At 39.1% G+C, this 17,273-nt stretch overlaps 1 protein-coding gene across 6 annotated transcripts in view; it reads right to left on the bottom strand.

Moving 5' to 3' along the window:
- Positions 1 to 17,273, bottom strand: part of LOC119646485 — a 132,340-nt gene that overhangs the window by 76,519 nt on the left and 38,548 nt on the right. For all 6 annotated transcript variants that reach the window (XM_038046942.1, XM_038046940.1, XM_038046941.1 and 3 more), the window contains exon 2: positions 10,762 to 15,434. In XM_038046942.1, the coding sequence (XP_037902870.1) occupies positions 10,762 to 14,978 (4,217 nt within the window). In that variant the 5' untranslated portion in view covers positions 14,979 to 15,434. The remainder of the gene's footprint in view (positions 1 to 10,761; positions 15,435 to 17,273) is intronic.

Here is a 17,273-nt window from a genome sequence, read left to right as displayed (position 1 = left end):
GAGATGCGATGGACAGGGACCGGTTTCCTGGAGAAGAGCCGCTACACCATATATTATAGCGGCCATCCAGTAAACCATGTGCTCGGAGTAGGTTTCTTAGTCAGCCAAAAAATGAAACCTGCTGTTATCGGCTTTGAAAGTATAAGCGAACGGCTATGCACTCTGCGCTTGCGAGGCAAGTTTAGAAATATAAGCCTCATAAACGTTCACGCCCCTACAGAGGAGACTGCAGAGTCGGAGAAGGATATCTTCTACGAGGCAGTAGAAAGAACCCTCGAAGCCTGTCCCAGATATGATATCAAAATCATACTTGGGGATTTTAACAGCCAAGTAGGGAAGGAGCCCGTATTCAGGCGATACGTTGGCTCCCATAGCTTACACGAAAAAACAAATGATAACGGACTGCGGATTATTCAATTAGCAGGGTCACACGAAATGGTTGTTGGAAGTACCTGGTTTGCGCGGAAAGCGGTCCACAAACATACGTGGGCCTCTCCAGACGGGACCACTTTCAACCAAATTGACCACGTGTTGATCGAACGCCGTCACCTCTCAGCCTTGATGAATGTCACAACATATAGGGGGGCCAATATAGACTCGGATCACTATCTCGTTGGCATCGTGCTCCGAGCTCGAATAACAACACCACCCAGAATCCCCTCTGACAATCAGGTGAGAGTGAACACTGAAGCCATCCACAACACAACCCTCCGCGACACCTATAAGAGGCAAATGGATGCCACAATAACCGCAGTCAATAGAGGACCTGGAGATGGAGCATCAACTAATGATCTTCACAACCACCTGAAGAACGTTATCATGGATACGGCCACAAATATTCTTGGCCCCAGCCGCAAAAGGAGTCGGAACGGCTGGTTTGACGATGAATGTAAGCTAGCAACGGAACGGAAGAATGCCGCATACCGAGTAATGTTGCATTCTCAAAGAACGCGGGCACGCGCAGAGACTTATCACGAACTCCGTCGAGCGGAGAAGCGACTTCACAGACGGAAAAAGGAAGCCTGGGAGAACCAACAAGTCTGTGAACTAGAAAAGTACAGGGAGCAACCGCACCAGGCGCGGAAGTTTTACCAACAAGTCAGCAGGATGAAGCCTTATACACCTCGATGCTCATCCTGCCGAGACAAAGAGGGAAATCTGATTTCCGACAGAATGGGCATATTAGAGCGATGGGTTGAGTACTTTGATGAGCTACTGAACAACCAGAACATCGGCGAGTTGGAGGTCCCGCCAACTGAAGACGACGGACAAATACTGCCACCACCAAGTTTAGGAGAAACAGTCCGTGCAATTCATCGGCTAAAAAATCATAAGTCGCCAGGAGCCGATGGAATTACAGCCGAATTGGTTAAATATGGAGGCGACCAGTTACACCAAGTGGTTCATCAACTTGTGCTCAAGGTATGGGACAGCGAATCAATGCCTGACGATTGGCAGCGAGGCATAATCTGTCTCATACATAAAAAGGGAGATATCACACAATGCAGCAATTATAGAGGTATCACATTGCTGAGTACCATCTATAAGATATTCTCCACTATCTTGCTAGGCCGGATAGCCCCATACGCCCAGAACATCATTGGCCCATACCAAAGAGGCTTCACTCCAGGCAAATCAGCAACAGATCAGATTTTCTCTTTGCGGCAGGCGATGGAAAAACTGTTGGAATATGGACAACAGTTGCACCATCTGTTCATCGACTTTAAAGCCGCCTATGATAGCATAGCCAGGGTAAAACTGTACACGGCCATGAGAGAATTCGGTATCCCGACGAAATTAATAAGACTGACTAGGCTGACCCTGACCAATGTGCGAGGCCAGATAAAAGCAGCAGGATCACTCTCAAGACTATTCGACATCAACAACGGTCTACGACAAGGGGATGCGCTATCATGCGTCCTCTTTAACCTGGCCCTCGAGAAGGTGATCCGTGATGCTGAGGTGAACGCAAGAGGTACGATCCTCTTCAAGTCCACCCAACTACTGGCCTATGCTGACGATATCGACATCATGGGAAGAACCACCCGAGACGTTCAAACTCCCTTCATCCAGATCGAGCAGGCGGCGCGAGATCTTGGGCTGCACATCAATGAAGGCAAGACAAAATACATGGTGGCAACGTCAGCACCGAAGACGAATCAACCAACAACATCAAACCGCACTGGTCAAACACAAGCACGAACAAGAATAAGGATAGGGGAATACAACTTTGAGACCGTTGACAATTTCTCCTATCTAGGGTCGAAAATCACAACCGATAACAACTACGATGATGAAATCCGCGCACGGTTGTTGTCAGCCAACAGAGCCTACTTCAGCTTACAAAGACTGTTCCGCTCGAAACGTCTCACCATAGGGTCAAAGCTCTTACTGTACAAGACTATGATCTTGCCAGTCCTCATGTATTCCTCGGAAACTTGGGTTCTTAGCAAGAAAAATTGCGAACTCTTGGCCGCGTTCGAGAGAAGAATCCTCCGAAGAATTTTTGGCCCCCTACATGAGGATGGACGATTCCGTAGCCTACACAATGACGAAACCTATGAGCGATACCATGACCGTCCGGTTGTGGATAAAATCCGGCTCAATAGGTTACGGTGGGCGGGTCACTTAATCCGTATGGATGAAGATGATCCCACCCGGAAAGTCTACAAGGGCAATATCTATGGTAGGAAAAGAAGACGAGGCAGACCCTGCCTAAGATGGAGCGATGGCGTAGGCCAGGACGCCAGACAGCTTTTAGGGATATCGAATTGGTGGACCTCGGCGCAAAACCGGGATGTCTGGAGTTCCTTATTAAGGCAGGCCTAGATCGGATACCGGTTGTTGCGCCGTTGATGATGATGATGGTAAAAATAATGGATTCCAGCGGATTCCAGCTTTAATGCAAAACCTTCTCCAAAGGCAAAATAAGAAATAATTAAATAGAACACTGCCAGGCAATTTAGCACTAGAATCTTAGATTGGAGATTGGGGCACCCAATCGAAAAGCTGGTATTCTTTCAGCTAGACCAACTTTCCCGTCAATGATGACTCTCGAGCGTCATATTCTACCATGATTACTATGGTATCCGGCCCGCATAACGTAGATTTTTATCATTATCATCATTTGGGGAGTTAAAAGTAAATTTCTTAGGAAAAATGTAATCTGACACAAATGTCTGACGTACTATGTGTGTAGATATATTTTTTAGCGATTGTATATTAGGGATGATGTCATTGTGTATTTATATATAATAAAGCCACCACAATTGCATATTTTAGATTAACATACAAACAAAAAACTCTTCTAATAACTACTGTATTTCAGAAAAACTTAATTCTTTTCTAATCAAATACTATTTCTGGATATGCAAGTTCCAAATTAGCTTCGCATCAGCTACAACACAATGTAGTCGCTAATCCTTAAGTTTATTCGACATTGCAAATAAATACGACCAAAGTCAAACGTTTCCTCTTCTAAATTATGGGATAAGAAAGCTACCCCATGATCACATTAACTTATAATTTGTTTAGAAAAAAACTGCCTTAATTGCCATGGCATGATCAAGCACTTTCGGTATATAAACATATACAGGTAATACAAAATTATCGATAAGTTTGCTTAAACATCGCTATTTTTAACCAGTTACAGGTTCACGAATTCCACTAGAAAGTCACACAATAGGAATGGCATAGTAATGTAGGAGCAATCTGCAGCGAACATCTCAGAACCAGGCATGCATTGTTTATTATTAAGTAACAATGCAAAGGCAAACGTGTAATTTATTTATCTTTTTTTTTGTTCTAAGCAGAATGTTAGTAAATTGTATAATAATCATAGATTATTTAAGCTTCATGCCAGGGATTGAGTAATTTTTATAAAAATTCCATTATACATATATTGATAAATACCAACACAACAATTTTTTTGTAACAATCTCTCCAGAGGGTAAAAATCCCATTGCAAAGTTCCACAGAGGTGCTACTTCAGGGGAGAATTCAGTGGGAAATATTTTATATAGATCGAATGAAGCAGAAATACAATCGGGCACGTTGTGAGAGCAATTCAATTACCTTTTGGCTTCATAAAGGAGACTTGTAGACACAATTAGATGTATTGAATCTATATCCGATTAAAGACAAAACGCACAGCCAAAATCTATCGGGTCGGTATCGAACTTTATGTGGCTCGACACATTAACAGTTATCCGGGAGCACCAAGCCTATGCCAATACTTCTCCGCGTCATGTCATCGGGGTACGTTGACCTGCCACAATTTCAAATCAAAAACTTTGTCGGCGCATGGATCAGAAACCTGTGAATTTGTTGATCAGAAGGCGGAAGTTACAGTGAATAGGTCACACATTAAAAAAGGGCAGCAATCCATTGACAATAAGTTAACAGTGTAAACGGTGATCAAAAGAGCTTCACCCGAGAAGAAAAACAAACCGAAACCGCCCAAAACTCCCGGTTTACGATTTCACTCCAGTGGAACAGAAGATCAAGACGAAAACTATTTGATCAGAGTAGACTACACTTGTTCAAAAATCCTCAGATTTGTCGTAACCAACAATAATCACAGGAAAATGACAGACCAAAATCACCAAACCTGGGTTGGTGGAACGGAACATCTATTGAACCCTCGAAATACAAAATTTACGAGTGACAATCGACCAATAAAAACAAATGATGATGAAATAGGCAATCACGGAGACGTAGACACAGACGCCCTTAAAAGAACCTAGATAGACTACAATGAAACTAAACAAGTTAGAAACAGGAAGTTCGGCACTTCCTCGACTTAGGTGTGCCATCTCCAACCCATCCCTCCTCCTCCTCCCCCTTCTTACCTTTGCAAAGACTCTTAAAACCGAATGTAAAAATCGTTCAAGACTTGGATCAAGCGTTGGCATACGTACGGGGGTTGCTTTCAAGGTAAACGAATTCCGGAAGCCTTTAAATCCAGGCAATGTATCCAAAAATTTTGTAAAATTTCTAGGTATGACACTGAACTAAATTAAGAGCCCTAATAAGAAATAAACCACAACAGCTAACTTTTACTTTAATTGCTCTTTCATAGAAAGATTGCGTATATATGTAGCTACAGGCGAAACAATCATTGCAAAGCAGTCCAAACATTAACATATGCTGAGGAACTTATAGTATATGAAAGGAGTCTGGAGATGAGTTGCAGAATAGATGAGAAAACTTTTCACTCACAACAAAACTAACTTTCAACTTGCCCCGGGAACTCCTTGAGTAGCAAGTATTGCGATCAAAGGGACAGGATCAGATTCCCAATCTGCATGAGCAATCGTGCCTTTTACTGGAATAGCTTAATAACGTTTCAATAGGGTTTCACATTTAGCAACTACCAATAAACTTCCTTCTTATGAATTATAAATCGAAAAAGAATGAACAATAACCAGAATCACAGTCCAATGGGAGTATATGAAATATGAACGAGGCTTAATTTTGATTTCCTTTTCTTTACAAAATATATAACTCCCCACCCAAGACATTTATTCCAGCAAATAAAAAACTTTTCAGTTCCTTCCTGGTAAAAGGCCCTCAGACGCTCACGTAGCCACTGGAGCAAAACCAACTCCTCAGCTTGCTTGTGATTAAGCGAAAATCTCCAAGCGAATTTTCAAGGATACGGGATGGAAATTACGGATTGCTTTACCATTTTCATTGAATCAAGCCTGATGCTGGCACATTTCTTATAGGTTGTGTATTTTTTCGGAATTACACTTCAGTCAGAATAATACTGCACATTACTCATCACGTCAATCACAGAGAATGTCTACGTGGAAAGCATACCGTTGACAAGGAAAAATAGACGCCATAATGTTTTTCGACCATCTCTATAAGCTCTTAGACGAGCAATGATGCTCTTGAGTCTCGTCACAAGTTCCGATTTAATCCAAAACGACTCATCATCTTTCTGGATGTGATTAAAATCAGTGAAAAACATCAAATCCAATTTTCCACCATGAGATTTCGGCACATGTGCGGGTTGGTTTCAGCCACACTTGCCCTTGATTCTGATTTCCGACCTTTCAGGAAATCCTTTGCGTCATGCAAATACACGGGTTGTTGTCGAGGTTGGTCTCTGAATTTTGAGTTGTGTTTCTGGTTCTCGACTTTTCCATATATAACAGATTTTTTTTCGTGCTTTGCAAGGACACATATTTATATCAAGTATGATCTCCGAGATTTGCTTGCAAGTCAAGAAATATAATTCTTTGCTCCTCAAGAACACTTAACTCTTGGAGAGTATTTTCGTGCTCCTGCGGCCGCAAAGGTATTAGGTACAATAATCATGGAGCGTATCAAAGAATACCTCAAGGGCTTGATCGACAGAGAGGAGGCTAGTTTCCGCTCCGGAGGGTTCAACTCTTCGCTCCAGCTCCTCTTCACTGACTTCCATAATGATTTAGAGAGTGTCAACAGGAATTTCCAGAGAAACTAATAGCTATTATCAGAGCGACATATGATGCCACAAAATGTCACGTTCTACATCTGGATAAAGGCGCAGAGTAATTTGAAGTCCAAAGTGAAGTCTACTAGGGTTGCATTTTGTCGTCGATATTATTTCTGTTTGCGAGAACGTTCTTCATGCTGCTTCTCCGGATGTCGTGGAAGACTTCAATGGAGCATGATATCAAACATTTCGACTCATAACATCTATTTGCTCTCTCACTGAATCATCGACCTTGGCACTGGATTCCGAAAAGGAGGCTGAAGATGAATACCAACAAAAACAAGGTTCTCATTGTGGCTGGTTATTGCACTTATCCTTTATGCACAAAACTTCGAAGACATTAATCATTTTGCATCTCTCAGAAGCATGGTTTCTGCAGGCGACACCGAATAACAGGAATTGGCAGTGTTCTGTGCCAATGTTCTTTACGTGTTGTTATAGGAGAGAAGAATATGGAAAGTGGGCTCCAGTGTGAACACTCTCAGATGCGTGTCATTAGAGCGCTCTGGCCTAATACAACTTCTAAAGAAAAACTCGTCCGCGCATAAGCCAGTTACCCCTAGACCTATTGATCAAAAGGCCGAAGTGGCAGATGGATCACATATTAAGAAAGTTCGACAACTCCATTGCTACCTATTGCCACTATCCCAAGATGGCCGATGAGTTGATTATTCCAAAAACAGTTGGCACAAAACAATGAAGAAGAAGTGCAAGATTCTCAAGAACAAGAAGCCCTGGTTTAACAGTTGGCTCACCCCCTATGTAAAAAAAATATTTTGATAACCAATCTAGAGTTCTGAATGTGTGCACAAGCACTTACTTTATTTTAGAACCAAGTTTACACCCTCTTTGTTCCGAAACATGATCCATTCTTTGGTCATACTTTACAATTCCTTCGTGAGTAACATTCTAGAATGTACTGTTGCAGTTCAAAGGAAGTTCAATCGATCTCTACATTGTAAAAATAATATCACCTACGCTAGTTGTCCTGACTGTCTGCCTTTTCTTGATTTAACATATCATCTTTACAATACCGAATGCCTATAACTGTTGGCGGTATAATGGACATCTCTATTTATTCCAATATACTTGATCTGGCTTAGATCATACTACATCTCTATGGGGATTCAAATCCTATTTACGGAGCATTTGTTACTTCCACTCGTCTTTGCTTAGAATGCTGAGGAGCTTCAGTCGTCTGCAACTTAGTGCTCTGGTCTTATCATGTGTAACTTATAAATTAACTCTCACTCTACAATTAGGAGTTTCTCTCTATTTGTTAATTAAATAAATAAATAAATAAAAAACAAATGCCATAGTATTTGAAGTTAGTTGGCCAACGCGAAAGTATTGACTACTTTTTTTATAATGAAGGCGTTCTTTGGGTCACGATCTTGCTTATAAGTATGTCTGAGTTTTACTATAATAGTTGGATAATGTACATCGAAAATACATTGCTTTTGCAGTGACAACTCAAAGAATATATGTAAACTTATTTTTAAGACAACAAAGGGGTTGCTTCCACTCGATGTTTTGCTTTTTCTTTCTTTTTATTTTGCTGCGGTAATTCCTTTGGAATCCGGCTTGTACTTTTTTTGTGATACTTAAGGGGGTCATCCCGTGTGAAGGCCGTTTTTTTGCTTTCTTTAGAATTTTTTTGTGAAGAACTGAATAAAGATACAAATACGAATTTTTCACCATATATTTACTAATATCTTGAGCATGCGTAGTAATTTCTTTTAGCCCGATAGCTTAGTTCATTATTGAAATACAGAGCAATTTATACACCCATCTACAAAAAAGGTGTTTTTCTGCTGCCACGCTAGAGGCCGCTGCGATCATTTTAAAGAAAAAAAGTAACCGGCATTTTAACGTACAAACTTAACTACAGTCCGCAAACTAGGATTATTAAAAAATATTAAAAGCTAAATTTTTGATGCCCTGTTAAACTTTTTTTGATAATTTTGGTGTTTTTTTAATGTTTTGAATTTTGGTGTATTGAATGTTTCAATGAATAAAAAAAACTACTGAATGAATCGCAATTATACTAGTTTGCGGACCGTCGAAATATGTTCTGAATAAGTAGTGAAAATTTCAAAGAATTTCGTTGGGTAGATTTTGGGCTATGGTGGCAGCAGATTTTCAATATGCAGTTTTGAGAAAAACGCAAAGTAGGATGCGATTTTTAGCCAAAAACCTTAACTGATCATTAATCTGCTATACGTAGTCCATAAACCTTAGGTTTCTTGAAGAAACATATGTACAGCCTTGGCTTCAATTCTTCTCCTTTCAGTGAAGCCATTCGAACAGATAAATACGAGCTTTATTACGGTGATCGACATAAATCTGGCATGTGACTTATTACGGGTTTAACACTATAATTTGCGAATAACTTCGAATATCAAAAAATAACTTTGCCCATATATTCTACACTATAATATATCGAAATGTCGGTTTTTGGAAAATAAAAACGACTACTAGCGATGGAGATAGTTTTGCTTTTCAATCTTGCCTTTTTCACTAGGAACAAACATTGACTATTCCGAAATACGGTATTTGCAAAATAAACTCCAAAATCCCGGTTATAAGTCATTTTTACCTATGGTTTGGTACATAGCAACTATGTAATCCCACACATAAATGAGTGGCTCTTATATATGTAAACCATTTGTAGCATTTTCTCTGCGAATATAACCACGAGAGGTATCAAATGATGACACTGAAAAGTTTGGTGCAAATCCCACCATACCTAACAAAGCTTCTGCAAGTCAAAACTGTGTTTTTAGGCGAACGTAGCATACTTAAAAATGTTTACGTGAAAAATCATAAAACCTTTCATACACGCTTACCTTTGGCAATTATAACTTATTGTGAATTAATAACATTCTAGCTACACAATTAATTACAGCATTTTCTAGACACTAACCCCTGGCACTTCGAACCTGACATTCGGCTTGAAATTATAAAAATAAGAGAATGGATGAACTTTTTGTGAGAGGTGCTCATAGAAATGTACAACCTATTTTTTGGCAACAAAGAGAAGCTAATAAGAATAAATATTTTTAGGATCGTAGTGCACATTAACGATTTACTGACTAAACAAATTCTGTGCAATCTGCCTAATCAATGCATACTTTGTAGTTCCAACTTCATAAATGGCGCAATAACCAGTGTCCATTATAGACCTGCCTTAACAAGGAATTCCTGACTTGCCGGTTTTGCGCCGAGGTTAAGTAGTCGTAGCAGGCTTGATTTGCAAACCGTTACCGGTGAAGTTCTAGAAATTTCGTGCCAGGTATTGGTTGCCTTAAAAATGATGAATAAAAAATAGATATGGGAATACCTACTGCGCTATCCAAAATAACAACGTTCAACTTACCTGGAAAGAAAAAAGGAAAAAATATTATTATCATGTTGCTAAATACGTTTGCTATTAATTTGAAAAATTCAGGACAGTTGAGTAATCAAATCTACTCTCTGAGATTATTAAAAGGTGGCGTAAAGAGTGAGTAACATTGTCAACCTCTAATTTCAGAAAGCATCATTTTTTTAAGTCTGAATAATATTGGTCTATTAAGCATTTATTACTTAGGCTGTGTGCTAACAAAGCACAAATTACGAAAAGTTCTTACTATACCCAGTGCAGAAAAATGTAGCTAGAATTCAACGAATGCAATTTGAACCTCCTATGGATTATGATAAGGGTTTACTTAGTTGGGTAGCTTTCTCCTTTCCAAATATCCATCTTTTCTACTTTTCAATCTCTTCAAAATGTGAAAAAAAGATTTATTAATAGCTGAAGTTGCATATGCAACCCATAGTCAATTTTCATATTCTCCATGTCTTCCACAAAGACATAAATTTTAATCAACAGTTGTTTTATCGCAAAATGAATACTAAATACTGGGTCATGCAGTTGCAGTGATGAAGGGAATGTTCTGAACAACATACCTAATCATAATTGTGTGTAGTTTTCAACTGTAATAACTGTGATGCGCTATCATGTTTTTGTATTCTTTAGAAAATATGAATAGAATTCCAAGGAACTTCACGGTCTTGGAGCGGTCTACAAAGGCATTTATTACCTAGTCTATACTAGTTGTCTCGTATCTATAACGGTTCGAAGCGCGACTGCTATTTCCATGTCAATAATATTGTGAGAAAATATATAAAAATCAAAAAAGATTTAACTAGACACAATAAATGCGATAAGTTCAGACAAAATTCCTATCTAGAGTTGGTAGAAGAAAGGCATTACGACGAAATCAACTTACGGTTTTTCATTTAAAAATTCACCCCTTGTGAATTCAGATAGTCGTCTGGATTTTGTCTTTTTGGTCATCAGAAGGCATTTTTTCGGTATCGACGTCGGTGATTTTTTTATCTCACTGTTATTATGACCACAATTGATGGTAGCGCAATTAGAATTAACATTAGGATTTGTCAAATTAATGGAAGCGTTACCGAAGCTACCGTTCACTAACGCCGCGGAGGCCATGTTTGTCGGTGCATTAGACGTTGTTGTACAACATTTTATGACACACGAATTGCCATTTAATGTTACATTGCCCGCATTTATACTCGAACTGCCGCCACAGCTATGTGTAGTCATTCCGCCCGAAATTGTAACAAAGTTCGGAATACCATTATTGCTGAGATTGCTACTGATAGCGCCGCCATCATGGTTGTCGCTGCAACAGCCAACATTGTTTTTGTTGTTGCTGTTGATGATACCGTGACCGTTACTATGTCCACTGGCAACATTCATACAATTACTCGGTGATGTTGGGTTGAATGTTAAATTATTGATGAATGTGGTAAAATTGCGCGATGTTCGCGATGGCGCGTGTGAAGACGCTGGACACGACAATGTCGGATCAGTGTTGCCCAATCGGCCCGTAGCTGGTGCAGACGCACACAAATCACTTTTAATGTTGTTACTTTCAATATTATGTCGAATGTGTTGCGATGATTTTATGTGCGCCAGCGAGCAATTGTTGCTAGGAGCGTAACAAGAGTGACTTCCTGCAGAATTTGTTGCTTGGCCCTGTGCTGTTCCAAATAGTTCACTATTATCAATGGAAATTTTCTTAACTGGAGTTGACTTTTTCGTTGTAGGGGTCGATGCTTGCAGATCACATGTGCTAAGGACAGAAGATAATGTGTCCAAAGAATTGGATTTGAAAATTTGACGCTTACAACGCAAGGGGTTGCGTTTAATATGGGAGTACAACTCCTCTTGCGTGGGGGAGGCTGCCCCTGCTTCTACACGTCCGCTGTCAGGGTCAAAGGGCTGGTGTTCCTCCAGCCTAGAATGTTTCGCCGCAGTCTTGCTGGCGGTATCACAACCCCTCGTGTATGATAAAATATTGGAAAACCTCCGAATTTTCATGTTTTTCTTTTTCGACTTCGGGCTCTTCGTTGCCGCTTGCTGCTGTTCGCTGGTCTGTGCTTTATCACACGTAAGTGATCCATCTGGAGATGTTGACAATGAAGCGTTAGGACCAGTGGGTTGACTTTCTGTAATTTTGCTCACATGAAACCTGTTCTTTAGTTTGTCTCCGATTTTATGCCCTCCACATTGAATATTATCGTACTTTTCGCTTTGAATTATATCATAAATTGTTCCATATTTGCAAATTTGCATTGAATGTCCGCCATTAGTTTCTGAGACTAACGCTGCCGCTGCTGGAGAGGAAGTAGTTGCTATCGGCAAATCTGACCCCGCCATATTTGCTGCACCATTACGTGAGGATTGATTATTACTAACATTATCATTATTGGACTTGACTGATGTGGCACTATCATAATGTTGCTTTTGTATTATATCGTAGATGGTTCCGTTGAATTTCAACGATGCGTACTTTGTTTTCAAATTAAGATTCGGTTGACTCATGCGTTTGTAAAATTTCTCAGAGAAGGCCCGCTTCCGCTGGAATCCTTCAAGTTGGTTTGCTCCTGTACTTCCAGACGTTGATGAGCTCGTGCTCGTTTTCCTATGCAGTATCTCATAGATTGTTCCGTAAGTCATGTATTTATCGTATTTTTGATAAGTCATATTATAGATGTCGTTCTTACGTTGGATTATGTCGTAAATCGTCCCGTAAGAGATAAGTTTATCGTAGATCTTGAAATTAGTTTTGTAGATTTCTTCTTTTTGTTTCTGTAGAGTAGCTACAGTAAAGTCAGGACTCACAGGTTTTTCATCTTTCTGATCGCTTTTCTTCTCTGATTTCGTTAAGGATTCATAAATTGATTTCAAAGTTGATTTCTTAACTGGAGCGTTTGAGTTAAGGTCTTCCGTGCTCCCAAAGATATTGGAAAGAATCTTAGATTTTGAATTCTGGCGTTTGAAAACTTTTGGATTACTCTCACAATCCTTCACCATAAGTTTGAACTCTTCATAAGACTTTCTCCGAATTTTGGCCTTTTCCTTCTCAGATCTTACTCCACAAACACTCTCGCCTTTGTCAGCCGTCTGAGGCCTTTCAACGTTAACTACTGATGTTTGCTTAGAGTCTTCTGATTTGAAGAGCTCTTTTAAGTTTACGTTTTTATCTTTTTCTTGTTCGCAAATCACCTCCAAACTGCTACTACTCGATCCTTTGTTTTTATCTATTCCATAGATGGTTCTGAACTCCTGATATGATCTTCTTCTCAAACGTGTTCTTTCCTTCTCGGTTAGAAATTCATTTCGTGCGGGACTATTATCCGATACTCCGTTAGGCTTATCCTTACTAGCAAACAAGGCTTTGAACTCTTCATAAGATTTCCTACGATTTCTAGATTGCGTTAGACATTCTTTAAGATTTAATCGGGCGATCTTTTCACCCGTATCACTAGCCGGTGAAAATTCGGTAGAATTTACTTGTAATTTATTTATATCACAATTCTCAATACTAGTACTTGAACTAGCATCTTTCGAAAGAGTATTATCTAAGCTAGTCGCTTCATTGAATTGAAGCATAGATATTGTATTTTGCATCTCGATGAAGCCGGAATCCATTGAACTAATTGTACATGTTGAATCCAGGCTGGTCTTTCTACTTGAGTTTGTAGAATCTAAGATAGCTTCCGGCAAGGTTTCCAGAAAGGGCTGATTTAGATCATTCACAGAATGCTGTTGTTGTTCCAACCGATCGCCACTAGATGCTGAGTGCTCCTGCAAATATTGATCTTGTTGCTGGCATTCACCTGGCAAAATGCAGATATTTTTGGTGTCCGGCTTTATATCGTCCGCAACCAATCTGTCATTAATATTCAGATTGTTTTCTTCTAAATTGGCACAATTCGCTCGTTCGACGTCAACAGACTTGTTGCCAAAATTGTTGAGTTCGCGATTGGATTTATTATCGTTTTCAGTATATGGCACAATTATGGCTGCATTTCTTTTGGGCTTATTTACAGTTGCATAGACCGGAATATTTGAAAGTTTTTCGAGACCACAGCTGAATGAACCACCACCACCTCCCGGTGACTTGGCGGATGAAGAAGACTTCGCCGGACGTGAGGGAATACGCGATTTACGTGCAAAATAGTAATTCTTTCTCACTCGTGACGCGTTGTTGAAGCGCTTTGCATATTTATTCGCGATACTATACACTGGATCTACTTCCGACGAGGAACGCGATCGCAACGCAGTCGAACGCACATACTGTTTAAGGACATTTGAACTGTTCCGACCAGCACTACTTGAGCATTTCGTCGATTCATTCATACATTTGGCACAGCACAGAAACTCGTAAAGTATTTCTTCCGATTCAGAAGGAGGCGTGAAGGTTGAATATGGCGGATCAAGTAGATCATCTGGGGGCTCGCTATTCTCTTTATTATGGCGATCATAGGCTTTGTGAATATTTCCGTTACTATTGATCTGATAGCATTTTAGGTCAGCACTCGTAATAATATTTCCGCTAGGATGGACACCACTGCTATTTCGATTATGGATTGCGCGATTTTCCACTAGAACACTATTGACTGGCATTAGAAAACTGCTACCGCTACAATTATTCGTGCTGTTAATACTACAAATGGTTGCGGCGGTGGCGGTCGTCGTTTCCGCTTTGGAACCAGCTGAGACCCGGTTCGATTGGAGTGTATTTGCTGGTATTAGAGTTGCGGTGGTAGTTGCATTGCTAGCTCCGCGGTTGATTGCGATCGCGCTCGACGACACTGTGGTCGTTGTGAGGACCGCTGTCGTGCTCGCCAAATTAACCGCGTTCGAAGCACTTGCAGCACATTCTGAATTTTTTAGATTGTTCTCTTTGACGACGGCACTTTCTAAACTGAAACCGCTGTCCAAAAGTACGAATGTTCCGTCCACGGGTAGTATTAGTCGACCTTCAGCCGCTGCACTAACTAGTTCGCGTAACGCCAATACCTGCTTCTCTGATACGTTGCCCTGGAGTTGTATACCGTGTAGAGCGAACGCTGTCGGTTTATTATTCACTGAATTTGGATCTGAACACCAAACTACTGGCATGGTCGTCATGATGATCACAAACTTAGATAATAAGTATCATAAATTAGAAATTAATTTAAATTAGGTAGCCGCGAACAATACCGTTCAGCTGGTCGGCCTTAAATCAAGAGAAAACAACAGTCAATTATGAATAATTAAATAATATTAAATAAATTATTCTCATTGCTTAGAACGATCAGTCTATTCAGTCTCAACTGAATGAGAAATAGCGAAATTCGCGCACGAAACATTTGTTATTCTATTGCCTACGAACACGCATCTTTATCACCGGCTTGAAGCACTCATAATTTCCATTAATTGTATTCACTTTTTCATTTTCACTTCAAAATAAATAAAATAAATACATTCAATCCATTTGGATAACTTAATGGCAAGATTTTCCTTGAAATCACATTTTGTCGAATATTTCACATTTCTTTAGCGTTTCTATAAAGCATGAACTTTCTCGATTTTCACATTTCCTTCCTATAAAGTAAAAACATAAATATTACCATAAAATGGCTGGAAGACATAAGCTGCCGTTGATGCTGATGCTGCTGTCGTCATCTATGTCCCGCGATAGTTTATATAGCATTTATGCTACTTTAATATGATGCTTTTAGGTCAAAATTACCATATCACTGAATTTTATTAACGCATGTTGATAGTGGTCAAAAATACCAAAAATTAGAACAAACCTATCACTAAACAGTGCTTGTTCAGCTTCATATGTTCCTACTTCGTGCATTTTAATATATTTTAACTCTCAAAACTAATATTTTTCCAGAAATAAGGGATGCAATCGAAGAAGATTACCCAGGGCATCATCAAATGGTTTCATTCGCCGAGAATTTGAAACCTCACGAAAAAAGCAATTCAGAAGTATCTTTTTGAACGAATTACTAGAAAAATTACAAATCAAGTTCGGATTGCACTTGAAAGTTTCAAAGTGCATATAATTCCAACGAACTTATTTAGAAAGTGTATCCTCAACAATAAATATCAACTATGCATGTTTACTTGTAACTTTCCCCTAAAACGACACCCATAACAACAATATTTACAAAAATATTTCAATGGCAGAGTAAAATTCACCGAAATCTGAATTCAAATAAATTGAACAAATTTCAAACGAAAGTAAAATTTGAGTGCAATTTAATTGCAAATTCGCTAACAGGCATATTATTATGTATGATTTGTTTATTTAAAAGTACGTAGGTACGACAAGCGAACAATTACTCGCGTAATAAATCAGAAAAACTCCTAAGTACACTTGAATCCACTCGAGTACAATTTTAGCGAGTCTCCGTTTTATCTCTCAATGATAATGAGCGAGTCTGTGGGAGTTTATTTGAATCAACAATGTTGGTTTTCCGGTTGAATGATTCACACAATTTCAAGTGACGAATCAGGAAAATGTTAATTGATTTTGTTAGTATTGAACTATGTGCTATGATGAATTTCATGTCACAGATTATAGCGGAACTGGGAGGATAATCCTGCTGCTTCCGACTAGCGGTGGAAGCGGCAGATGATAGTCACACGAAACTATTATTATGCAGTTTTGCAAAGTAAGCGATGCACACTTATGAAACCACAAGTGCAGTTTAAAATTTCGATACAAATAGGGCGGAATAATATCAAAAACATATTTTTCACACAAAATAAGTAGTACCGAATGAGTAGTTGTAAAGAAGGGCCTTTAGATGCTTAACCGTTAGCAATTTTAGAAATTAAGAACTAAAGCATTATTAATAATTTTTATCAACATTTTTTCAACTCTATTAGCAATTTTTCGATTTAAATGCCGCCCTTTAAAAAGACCTTCAGATTATGTTATCTATTAAACAGCTGTACCTTTCATCGATTTTCTAGATTGATCGTAATGGAGATGGAGCTGTGTAAATACGATAACAATCCAGATAAGATTAGGCGTCAACACAAAAGTAATTATACAAAAGTTGATACTTTCCAGCAAACAGCCGTATACCATTAACTATTTTTGTGTAATAATTTAAACCTTTCAGTCAAGGTTAACAGCAAGACTAACCCACAACTTGATCAGAAACCTTCTGAGCAACTGTTTCAACAGACTAAATTAAATAAATTATTAAGTACATTCTATCAAGAATAAATGGCTATTTATACAATAATATTGTTGCATTTATGCAAATTGGATCAACAATCATTTTTGATTTATAAGAATGTAAACTAATTCTTATTATAGTGATAAGGGAGATACGTATATCATAAGATAACTATAGCAGGATCTGATAATAAGTGCATGAAAGGAGTAGCGTATTTCTCCGGATGCGCGCGCGGTGG

This window comes from Hermetia illucens, chromosome 1, assembly GCF_905115235.1.
Source record: "Hermetia illucens chromosome 1, iHerIll2.2.curated.20191125, whole genome shotgun sequence".
NCBI lineage: Eukaryota > Metazoa > Arthropoda > Insecta > Diptera > Stratiomyidae > Hermetia > Hermetia illucens.
This window is presented reverse-complemented; position numbering and strand designations above follow the sequence as displayed.